The sequence below is a fragment of the Charadrius vociferus genome, unplaced genomic scaffold (assembly GCF_000708025.1).
Source record: "Charadrius vociferus isolate BGI_N301 unplaced genomic scaffold, ASM70802v2 scaffold467, whole genome shotgun sequence".
Lineage (NCBI taxonomy): Eukaryota > Metazoa > Chordata > Aves > Charadriiformes > Charadriidae > Charadrius > Charadrius vociferus.
This window is the reverse complement of record NW_009649309.1, coordinates 110,142-122,351: the sequence shown is the minus strand read 5'-3', so window position 1 is coordinate 122,351 and position 12,210 is coordinate 110,142. Positions and strand designations below refer to the sequence as shown.

Here is a 12,210-nt window from a genome sequence, read left to right as displayed (position 1 = left end):
TGAATGTTATCAGCAGAAACCTCATTCAATCACCTGCTGTATAACTCCACGTGTAAACAAGCCGTTTGCACCAATCAAAAGCTGTTAATGTTGTGGAACACACTTGCACTTCTATTACTTCAAAGACTGTGTAACTATACGCTCCATTACTGTTTTTTGTAAGTATTACTTCAACGCTTCAAGCCTATTCCTAAGTCTTACATATTTCCATGCTGGCTCTTGCCTCATTTATGCAGCCAGGAATTAAATCACTCTGCATACTTTGTTGCTGCAATTCCTACTTTTGTCTGGAATTGTAATAAACATGCACATTTATTCTTGCCCTCTGAATGACTGTGCACAAAAAAACAGCCTTGAGAAATGTTAAAATATTTTTACAGCATTTTTTCCACTGCCTTATGCAATGAGTAATACATATGTTTTTTAACTTAACCTTTTTTTTTAATATTATTCAATTGTACTGTTTAAAAGCATTGTGTCAAAATGAAAGGAGGCATTTAGATTGTATGATTCTGCCTACACCAAACTTCTAGTTCACATCAGGATTGAGCTTTAACAAGAAAAACTAACACCACACTTTGGTCTGCATCATGGAACAGTCTCAGAGTGCATGAAATGGCTGCTTTTTTTGGATGAAACAACAGCAGAAGAGGCACTCTAACGGCTAACATGTTGCAGTCCATAGAACAAGACTAGAGTAATCCCTAAGAAAAAAAATCCCAAAGACTCATTGTGTAAGCACCGGGTCCCCAGCAACACTTTTGTGCCAGCCTGCTTGACAGCATACATGTAGCCAAGTAATGAAGACATGACCTTAGCAGATCAGAAAAAAAGGAAAAGAACTGTGCTTTGTCAAGGTTCAGAGTTTGCTAAATAAAGCTTTGAAAGTGGTGCTCTTGAGCAAATGAAGGAGTATATAATTGTCTTCCTATAAATTCAACCAACTGAAATTATATTTTTAGTTACCAAGAAAGTTCATTCCGACTTTTAAATCTATACTGGTGATATTCAGATTAGTTTCAACAGGCCTATGAAAAGTTATATCATGGTTCTAATTCTGTATGCGTCCCCAACAATCATGGCAATTCCACTCACTGAATGGACTAATGTTAAAATTAGGTAATGAGGATTGCAAAATCAGTTTAAGATTAGAAAACCTCCAAGCTTCTTTCTTTTAAGACTTAAAAGAAAAGCTTGTCTGTTAAAAAAAACCCAAGTACATACTACACATCAATCAATGGCCCTCCTTCAACAAAATACAAATGAACTCATTACTGTCAGTTTTCTAGTAAAGAGAATAGACAATCAGAATCTGGCTCTATTCAAGTTGCAAGATAAACAAACCCTGTCTTACAGTATCTGTATTCAGAAACATATATTCCATTATTTTTCAAGCCGGCCCAATTTTTCAATCATCAGACACACTAATCAACAAAAAAGTGGTCCACCTCATCAAAACCAATGGGGGAAGTAACTTAGACATGAAACAGTCAGGGGGAGGACATGACAGGGGACGGACAACAAGAAAAACAAAACAACAAAAAATCCACAAACAAACCAACCAAAACCCCAGGATGTATTTTGCTCAGGAAAAGGTCAAAAACCCTCCCATGTTAGAAATAAGAGAAAAACATCCAGCTGCCTGGACCCAGCACTCTAGACCATGCATCCCTGTCAGCGGTGGTTAGAGGTCCTAGGGTGACTGATAAACATCATCATAGCTGCTGTCTTTTGGCTCAAAACGAGGAGGACTTTACGCCTTCAGAATCAAAAGCTTCCCAGAGGAATCTACACTGCACACAATCCAAGAAGTCAGCTCAGTGCACTTACCCAGCTCTAGGCTAACTCACATAAAGACAATGAGCATTTTCAGGAGGCCCTTTTCACACTCATCCCCAACTGATTTGCAATGGAACTGAACAGAATGACTATCTCATGGGGGACAGTCAACACCAGGCAAAAATTAATCATTATCCTTTCAGCCCTGAATGTGAGAGAGGCTGGAGCAATGGGAGCTAAGGGATTGATAGTGGAGGAATCTGGATAAACATATAGTGTTATCTATTCTATGTTGTTTGTTAATCACCATCTATTTGAAGAGATTCAGTCAGGGCTAGAAGTGCTTTTAGGTCCATCACTAGTGATCTCACAAGCCCAAATAAGGATTTCAAAGCAATGAGGTTTTTTCACTTTACAGTGTGTGCAGACACTCATATGCAAATCTACGAACATAAATAAATTTAACTTATAGTAAAGCTTTCTGGCTCTTCCGTTTGTTTGTTTTAAACCACACAAGTATTTTTCCCAATCCCATTATGCTATCTTCTAATGATTAGAGTACAATGAGACAATAAAGTACTATATCAGTATTATTTTGTCAACATTTGTTTTCCTGTAAATATTGCCTGTAGCAAGTTTACTACTAAAAACAATCCTGAGAGACAGAGATGAGCACATATCACAGCAATATGCCCACTGTTTAAAATGTACATCAGAATTTACTATATTTTTTTAAAAAACACATGCACTGAGATTTACCCTCACCCATAGCCAATATGCCATTGTACAACTGAACTTCAGAACCAATTATTTGCTTAATAAACACAAGCCACCTTTCCCTCATTTCAAAAGAAATAAGGAATGTGTTATACATTAAAAAAAAAATAAAAGCTTTGCATTTAACAACTCGGGACAAGCTGAAATACGATAATAATTTTACTTTGTAAGATGTTCTATCTACTTGATATGAATTAACTGGTCTTTCAGTGAACAGCTCACGCTCACCTTACATTCTTAAAGGGAGGGAGGGACAAATATACCATGGAAGCCATACATAATAGAATATCTCCGAGGGAATTTAATAGAATAAACCTCTCGAAACACTCATTAATTATTTAGATATTTGTAATATAGAAATAACTTTTTTCGATTCCAGGCCCAATTGTAACTTCCTCCTATCACTGCCTTGATTTTACCATCTGATGCAGCAGTACAATTCAAGAAGAAAGAGCTTAACAGTTTCTCCAATGAAGAAGTGGACAACAGATCAAGAGGACGTTCAATCCTATAGAGCTAACTGGTCCATCAGTTTATTTAAAATATTAGTATCTTCCCAATGTTACATAAAATATGATACAAAATCCTGGTATGCAGGGAAGTAATGGAAATCCTGAGAGAATTACAGCATAAAGACTAATGTTGCAAAAGCCTTGAAGCTTGAAGAATAAAAGCCTCCCTTCCACAAGTTTTTTGTTACCTTCTGTAAGACAAAATACTGAGTCACAGTTGGCCCAAATCTTCTTAAATTGCTACTAATAAAGACCTGGAGTACTGTGTCCAGCTCTGGACACAAGAAGGACATGGACCTGTCAAAGGGAGTCCAGAAGAGCGCCATGAAGATGATCAGAGGGCTGGAGCACCTCTCCCATGAAGACAGGCTGAGGGAGTTGGGGTTGTTCAACCTGGATAAGCGAAGGCTCTGGGGAGACCTTATAGCAGCCTTCCAGTACCTAAAGGGGGCCTGCAGGAAAGATGAGGGAGGGACTCTTTATCAGGGAGCGTAGCAATAGGAGAAGGGGTAACAGTTTGAAACTGAAAGAGGGTAGATTTGGATTAGATAATAGGAAGAAATTCTTTACTGCGAGCGTGGTGAGGCACTGGGAACAGGTTGCCCAGGGAAGCTGTGGGTGCCCCACCCCTGGATGCGTTCAAAGCCAGGTTGGATGGGGCTTTGAGCAACCTAGTCTACTGGAAAGTGTCTCTGCCATGGCAGGGCGGGTGGAACTAGATGATCTTTAAGGTCCCTTCCATCTCTAACCATTCTATGATTCTAATTGAGGGGAAAAGCTCACCTCTAACTGTTTAAGTACCATGTTTTATTACCTGCTATTTACAGAATGGCAGGCAGCCAACAAAATTCTCAGTAGAACTCTACATCCTCTCACAGCTTGCAAGTCATCTTATTTTCTATCTCTGAATATTACAATGCATTGTCAAATTAGCTTCTCCCTTGCTTCAACTGGCGATTTATTGTATCAATCTTCTTAAGTGTTTAAAAATTAATGTGAAAATCTGCACTCAAATTCCTTTAAATAAAAGGTAAGGACACACAGCATTGTCTCACAACAATGGAGTTATTCACATATCTATTTTCAACAGCTACATTTGGAACAAAAGCAGCTTGGATGCATAATATATTCAAAAGTTATATACAGTCAGGTGGAACATCAGACATGTATCTTCACTCTTTCAACACCACACAAAAAAAAAAAAAACTACAAAATGTCTTTAATACATTAAACTTAGCAGGGATCTGCTCAATAAAAGAGGCTGATTTATTAAACGACCATTGCCACATGATAGCCTTTGATTTACATTGCTTTTAATTCACAGCTAGCAATGAAATTTATCAGTTCCCTTTCAGCCCAGGTCATAAAGGCTACAGATTTTAGATGGCATGGAATGGAAAACACCACTGCACTGCTGTCTAACCTCCCATAAGAAGGCAAAAGAAAACAATGGGTATTACTGGAACTGAAATAAAATGTCCCAGTGATTAAGAGAGATTCTGAAGAGCAGACAGTTAAAGGGAAAAAAAGTACATCGGAAGTAAAAAGCTTGTAAGATTGAGGGGCTTGCTGACCTATTACAGTTCTGAAAAAGGACTCAAAGGTAAAGATTCTGCAGAAAGGCTAAACAATTTCTTAAGCTTCAGGATATACTGAAGAATTATTTACCCAAAGACATACACTTTTCAGCTGAAGAAGAAATACTGTCAGATTGCACTCTCAACAGAGGATATGCTGGAATAAACTGCTCTTTAGAGCAGCAAGTCAGCAATACAAGATGGTTATTCTGACAGGATTTTAATACAGTCGTAAGTTTTAATGACTGCATCTTAGCAGTTCAGACACTTGATTACTGACAGCTAGAGGGCAGAAAACATTGCCAGAAGCACTAGAGGTGATTCGGGGAATCACAGCCTCAACACCTTTATTTCAGGCTTAACATTCCATACAAATTATGTGAGAACTAAATATAGACAGGAATGTAGCTTCCCTGCAGCTAAACAACAATGGTACTTGGTTGATTAAAGTACCAGAGTGTGCTATAATCTCTGAGATTGAGTCACTGTATTAACAAATAATACTTGTGACTTAGCTGCAAGACGAACACATTTTTACTGTAAATATAAGTTGCAGTTCCTACTGTAACAACACCCAAAGACAAACTACATTGTGCTATAAAAGAAAAGTTGTTTTTTTCATTTCATTTAATCCTGATATATATACGTACACAAGTACAAATACACATACATATTACTTTCTATGGTGTGTATAAAGGAAAGGTTGTTTATCTTTTCAGCAAAATGGTAACCAAGTACTTCTACCTTTAGATTATGTTCTGCAATAAAAAAACACTGCCAGATAATATTTTATGCAAATAGGAATTCTATTGAATATTATTTTATGAACTTCTGGACTGAAAAAATATTCAGCAAATGAAACCTACCTATGCTCAGAGCCTCCTTCCATCACATAATTCCTATCCTAACGAAAAACACAAACATGAGACTAGCAAAGGTTTATGCGCTGCGCATGTAATCCTATATATAAGCTATACAAATAATCAATCGAAGTGCATACTACATTTCCATCAAACAACTTGAGAATATACAGTTTGTCACTGAAGCTTACAATTCTCCAGCTCTCTTAGTATAACAAGATGACCGGATTCTAATGAATATGCTTCAACAAGACAGTGCGCACCTTACAGTGTGCCAAGGAGCACTGGCATGTCGGAGACCTGTACATGCATTAAGTTTCAGACGCAAAAACCTGAAGAGAAACCCACAACATAAAAGTTGATACCCACCATACTGCACTTAACTGAATAGATTTTGATCTAATTTTAATACTAGTACTTTAGCTTAGCATCACTATCACTACAACACATGGAGGGTGCCTTAAAGGAGCCATGACTCAAACCTTCAACACTTTTACAGGTCATGACTAACACTGGATTACAGTCACCAAGAAACAGGAAGCTCAAATTCACTAAGGAGCCAAGGGGAGAAAAATAAATAATCAAGTCATCCGCCTCTACACTGGACACGGCTTCTGAGCAGCCTTTTTATGTACTATGAAGCAGATACAAAAATAAGAAGGAATAGGAGCAGCTTCAGCTGTGTGTCGTCTTAGAAAAAGAAAAAAAACTGATGTAGCCAGAGTATTAATAATGGAATAAAAGGGAAGCTTTTTCAGAGGAAGGGAGGAAGACATTCTCTGAACAAGCCATGCCCATCATGGTATTCAATTGGATGTGATAGTGATAGTTTTCAGAGACTCAGAAATGCTAAAAACTAGGACTTCCTTACAAAGAGCATGTTACCAATTAAATGGCAGAAAGCTTATTTTACACTAATAACCTCTTTTTTCTGTCTTCTTTATTTTGAAGCTGGCTTACCTCGAACCTATTTTACTATTACATTACTACACATGACATATACAGCAAAAATAATACATAATTGTGCATGCTCAAAAATATATTTCTGGAAAAGTAAACTTAACCATTGACCAGTGTTTAATAGGTAAGGCAGCAAAGTGGAAATTAATGTGTTTTATGTATAAACTCGAAGTTTCTTAAAGACTTTGTCCAGAATCTTGCTTCTGGTAGATATCTGAAAAATTACAATATCATGGTCTGTCAACGAAGAATATGTTAACAGGACCATTCTCTGTATAAAACATATTGTCCCGTACTGTGCATCAGTGCCCTGCATACAAGTAAACATAGCCTTTTTTGGTAAACATTAGATTAATCATACATGACTCTTAGTGAGGATATTTTTGCCATTAGTTAAAAAGCAACATGAATTAATACTATAATATAATCCAGAAGAATCTATGAAAAGTAAAAGTAGATGCCATCCTAGTATGCAGTATGTTTTCGAGTAGAAACCTCATTCCAAAAGTTGCAGTTCAGAAAAAAGAAAGATCCTTTTATTCTGCCAGACAGTGCAATCCTCCTGCTGCAAAAGGAACTGTAAATATTACAGTGAAGCTACATTCATTGTGCTGAGCTTATATGATTAGGTTTGTAAATCAACAATGTCGACTATTTAGTATTTTTCCTGCCTAACCACTACAACTAACTTTACAGAAGCCATTCTGATATACATTTCACTGTAGGCAATGGCTTTATTTTCTTCTCCCTGTAATCATTTTCTGTTATTTGGCAAGATTCAGACACAATTCAGCACTGGGAGAAAACTGTGTCTACAGTATTATACCCCTGCAAACAGCCAAGGTGAAGCAGGAAGACAGCAGAGGCAAGTGGAATGATGACAAGTGTGTAACTGAAGGCATGGACATAAAAAGTTCAGGCCCTTACCTTATACAATCCAGCTCAGGTAATATTTCAATGCCTAACAAGCAATCTGTTACTATATTGAAATATCCCGGTGTAATGAACTTAGCAACCTGTGAAAGTGAGAACAGTCATCTCTTGTGCTTCAGGTTTGTTTCGAATTGGCTCAGTTCCATTTTATAAAGTAATAACAAAATTCTGAACAAACCTGATTTTCCTGTCAAATTCACCCCATTTTTCTTCCTTTTTCTTCTGGCTTGATGCACTATACCCTGACTGTATTTCTACACAGCTCATTGTTATTATAGGTCATTATTACTGAACACTAAACCAACCATTTTCCTCTGCAAATCAATAAAAAATTTCTGGCTGGCTTTAGAATACTTCCCTTTATCTTGTTATAGATTTTTGTCTCCAGGTGAGCTTATTGCAGCTTTTTCTACTCAAAAGAAACTTGGTGGCATATTGCTGTTTGAAACCAATATCAAATTTCAAAGTAACAGGTAACAACTTCAGGGGCTGAGAAAAACAATCTTTAGGTCAACTGCATGAACCCCCAAAATGATACAGAACATAAGAGAATACTGCAGAACAAGGATGGCAAACTGCATGTACAAGCATGGATAGAGGAAAGAAAGAAAATTACGTAAACCATTTTTCCATAGGAGTTCTGACAGGATAACTGTGCCATCTATCTGCACTTCTGTACAGGGAAGAGAAGTTACAGGTCTTACTCTAACTGTTGAGCTACTATTTCATGTGCAGATTTATCACTTCAGCCATTTCTATGTCACTAACACATCCATATTTCTAAACAATAATACTTGCAAATTTCTGAGTTTTGTGAGACTACATCATACATAAGTACTTACTATCCAGAGAAGTCTTACCTGCTACCAAGGATTGGCTCCCCAGAGGCTCCCAAAGCAGAATAGTCCATGCCATAGAAATTCAGCCCTAGAAGTATTTTATTCCTCCATTTTGAATCAGGATCCAGTACTTGAATACAGGCTCGTACCCAGGGAATAGGGGAATTTGGACCAGGTCTGTCAAGTTTGCAAAAATCAAACAGGTTGTCAGAAACAGTACACATTCATCCTCAGCCTTTTTTTTTTTTTTTTTTGACTAGTGTAATTGTAAAGAGCAAAATATGGCACACAAAAATCAGTGAAGGTTAACCTACAATCCTGTGAAGGTTAAATGCACATGCTTCAGTGGCTTGAAGTACTGATGCACAAAACATGCTTCCCCCACTCTTGGCTTATGATTCAATTCTAAGGTGAAGGGACACAAAACTTTTTACAGTGGTAAGAAAAGGTTTCCACCTAGCACATTTTTGCTGTCACTGGGCCTGGCACAATGCCCACACAGTAATTCAAAACTCTGTATGACTTCAATTCTTTTTCAATGCTATCCTCAATGTTTTTACTGTAAATTGGCACAACATACTGGGACAAAATCCACCATTTACTTACAGAAAGAACTATAAAATCAGTGACTGGGTAAGCAATACAGATTTCAATGATTGTTCAACTTTTATGGATAAAACCGTAAATAGGCAATTACCTAACAAAAAGCTACATTAAGAAAAAGAGTAGAGCCTTAATAGAGAGAGTAATTGAACTGTCATATATACAGTATTAGGATACCGTGCTCATTCCATTCCTACCTCATCAGAGAGGAGAGCGGGTTTTATCGCAAGGATAAGGAAAAGCATATTCTAGTCCTACAAATATCAACACTCTACTCCCCACTAATTATCTGCCTCAAAGCCTTCGGGATATCTGTGCCATTAGAACTCAATATGCTAACACAGCATAGGAATGTTGCTGGAAATTGTATTCATATTTAAAGGCAAAAAATTTGTGAGAAAACATATGTATTATTCTGTTTTTCATATACTCAGACCAATCAAAGCAAATTCAAGCATAAAAGATTTGAATTCTTTTTTATCAAATCCCTTCTCACACTAGAAGTATTACATCTCAGAAACTACATTTACTTCAAATGCAATGGGTGTGTTAACTGAAGAATGCTTCCTTCCTCCTTTCAAGTAAAAAAGATTAGCAGCTCCAGCAGACCTAAGTAACTTAAAGTGCCAGTGAAAGCCTAAAGATGTGACTGTACCATAATAGAACCTGTGATTTTAACATGGCATAAAGCATGCTGTAGCTTTGCCACACAGGAAAGATGCAGCCTACAGCACGGTATTTCAAAATTCATTCAGGTTTCCAGATGGGCTTGTATAGCCTGTACAAAAGCCCTTAGCACCTCATCTTCATAGATTTCACATTTACGTAGAGGAAGGCTAAACTGGATACATTTATGCTGCCTATTCCAGCAGAGAGTAACAAAACCACTGTTCTAACTTCAGTACACATTACTACTTATGTTTATTCTCCCCTAGGTCACTAGGCTTGAAGATGTAGAGACAGGCCTGGGGAGAGATAGGAAGGACATATATAAATTATTTTCAGAAAAGACAAAAGTTCCTTCCTCTTAAACCTGTCTAGATATTATCAAAATGCTAATATACTACAGGTGACAATGGTTTTAGTGATGTAATAAACACAAAAATGATGGCATCTCTAAATCTGCCAGTTTACCACAAATATTAACTCTGGACAGCCACCTTGAAGCAAGATACACAGAATCTGCAGTATCCTGCAGAACTGTGCTAAATAACTAAAATGAAAAGAACCTGGCCTGGAAAAGAATAAGTTTCACAGTACTAGTAAAAGGATATTGGTTTTAGCTTGGGTACAAAGCCTTTCACAATATCTGGGTGCCAAATCTACACTGCTGTTAAACAATGTCCTGTGTTATTGGCTTGTTCAAAAATCACCTATCCTAATTATTAATCCAAAACTTTAGTATCTGGTACAGTTAAAACAGACTATGCACTTTACTAAAAAAATGAACTCATGCCGTAGATTTAATAGTGACTTAACAGGCAACCAGTTCCTTCAGCAATCTTTTTCTAATGTTAGATGGAGTCTTACCGTTGTGGTGTTGAATAGTCATATGTCATGAGACTGAAGCTGTCTACTGCTGAGGCCAACTGATCAAATTCTTTCTTTGTGAACATTCCCGGCTGGTTAGTCCTTTTTAAAAAAAAGGCAAAAAAAACAACAGGAAGAGATAAATTACTACAATAACCTGGCTTATTCTCTCTTTCGGGTTTCATAACATTTGATCACGTAAGAAAAATCTTTCATTCTGAGGTGGCAAAAAAAGAAATTTCAGTGGCGTTCTTAACATAAATGTCTAAAAAAAAAATAAATATTCAATGCTACTTATGTTGCCGGTGGGAAGAATCAGACTTCCACAGCATACTTACCAAACAAGGATTTCCATCATGGGTACAATAGTCATTATAAGGGCTGTGGACTAATCAAATTGCCTTCGGTAGCAACCAACTGAACTCTAAAAGCTTTTACAAAACCTTTAATTGCTTGGCCTGTCAAACTGCTTTTTGATATTTATAAAACTAAGTTATCTGAACCATACTTTAATAAATGGATGGGTGCAGCTATTGATACAAAAACATAAACCAGAGGTAATTTTTTTATTAATTTCAAAAGGAACTTTAATTTCAGCTTGTACTGTACTTTTTACTAATTTTCTCTCACCACTGAAAAGCACTTTACTTTCTTTTCATTCCCTTCCAAAAAAGTCCTAAAAAGCAGAAGGCCTATGCAGCTGTCTGGTTTTAGCAAAAGACTATACAAACCTCTTTTCTTTAGATGAAAATACATCCATTTCTTTCTTCTTTGGGGGAGGATAAAAAAATCCATTCTATGACCTTCTCTAGACAAAAGTGTAGTTATGTCTTCAGCATATCTTGGTATGAAATATGGAACACAGTTGTTACTTCCCCCTTTTTTTTGCTTATACTTAATTTACAAAATCTAGCACTGGGTTAATATCTACCCTGCTTCATGGGTGAGGGGGTATATTTTTGACAGTAGACTCATAGAGACTACTGACTTCCTTCAACTGTTCAACTCAGAAACAATTAATGCTCACAAGTTGCCTGAAAATATTGCATCTGTTTCAAAGAGAATTTGTAACTTCAAACAAGCAGCACACAACACAGCAGGGAACACAGAATCATCATAGAATCATAGAATAATTAGGTTGGAAGAGACCTTAAAGATAATCTAGTTCCAACCTCCCTGCCATGGGCATGGACACCTTCCACTAGAAGGAAGCCTTAATCATACTGCAAAGATGGGACTGAACTAAAACGGAGAAGCTGCAGCCAGGAGAACAGTGTTCTTAGCCAGAGGGCTCTGAAGCAGAGGTAGAGAAATAGCATATTGTCCTAAATAGCCTGGGAGAGCAGGATTCATAGGTGACCATTATAAAAGAAAAGAAAAAGAAAAAAAGAGGTGGTTTAACAGCTACAAACTCTGTGGTGCGACTCAGTCATTCAAGAGTCAGACTTAGAGAATTGTACAAGACTCCTCTAGAGAGTAGAGGAGAGAGACTGAAGAATCCAGACCTTCCCAGTGTATCAGAAACATCTACTTGACCTAGAAATTAGTAGGCAACCCCTGTCTAGCCAAGATACACATTAAAACCACACACGGTCAGTCTTAAATGTAAAAACCAAAAAGATACTCAGTGACAGATGCAAGTAATAAACAGAAAAATCACTTATTTTGACCCTTATCACTTTTGGATCAGTGCGCAAATTCTCCATCCAACAATATATGCCAAATGGATCACCAGAGCATAACAGCATTCATTTATCAGTTTAGAAGGACACTTTCTGTTCCATCACATTAGGAAAGAGGTTAACAGAGTACAGGTTACAAAATGGGGCAGAATAAATCA

The 12,210-nt window shown here is 37.1% G+C and overlaps 1 protein-coding gene across 2 annotated transcripts in view; it reads right to left on the bottom strand.

Annotated features, from left to right (window-relative positions):
• Positions 1-12,210, bottom strand: part of CHID1 (chitinase domain containing 1) — a 126,758-nt gene that overhangs the window by 71,818 nt on the left and 42,730 nt on the right. For both annotated transcript variants that reach the window (XM_009889354.1, XM_009889355.1), the window contains 2 exons: positions 10,371-10,472; positions 8,259-8,414 (listed from right to left, as the gene is read on the bottom strand). In XM_009889354.1, the coding sequence (XP_009887656.1) occupies positions 8,259-8,414; positions 10,371-10,472 (258 nt within the window). The remainder of the gene's footprint in view (positions 1-8,258; positions 8,415-10,370; positions 10,473-12,210) is intronic.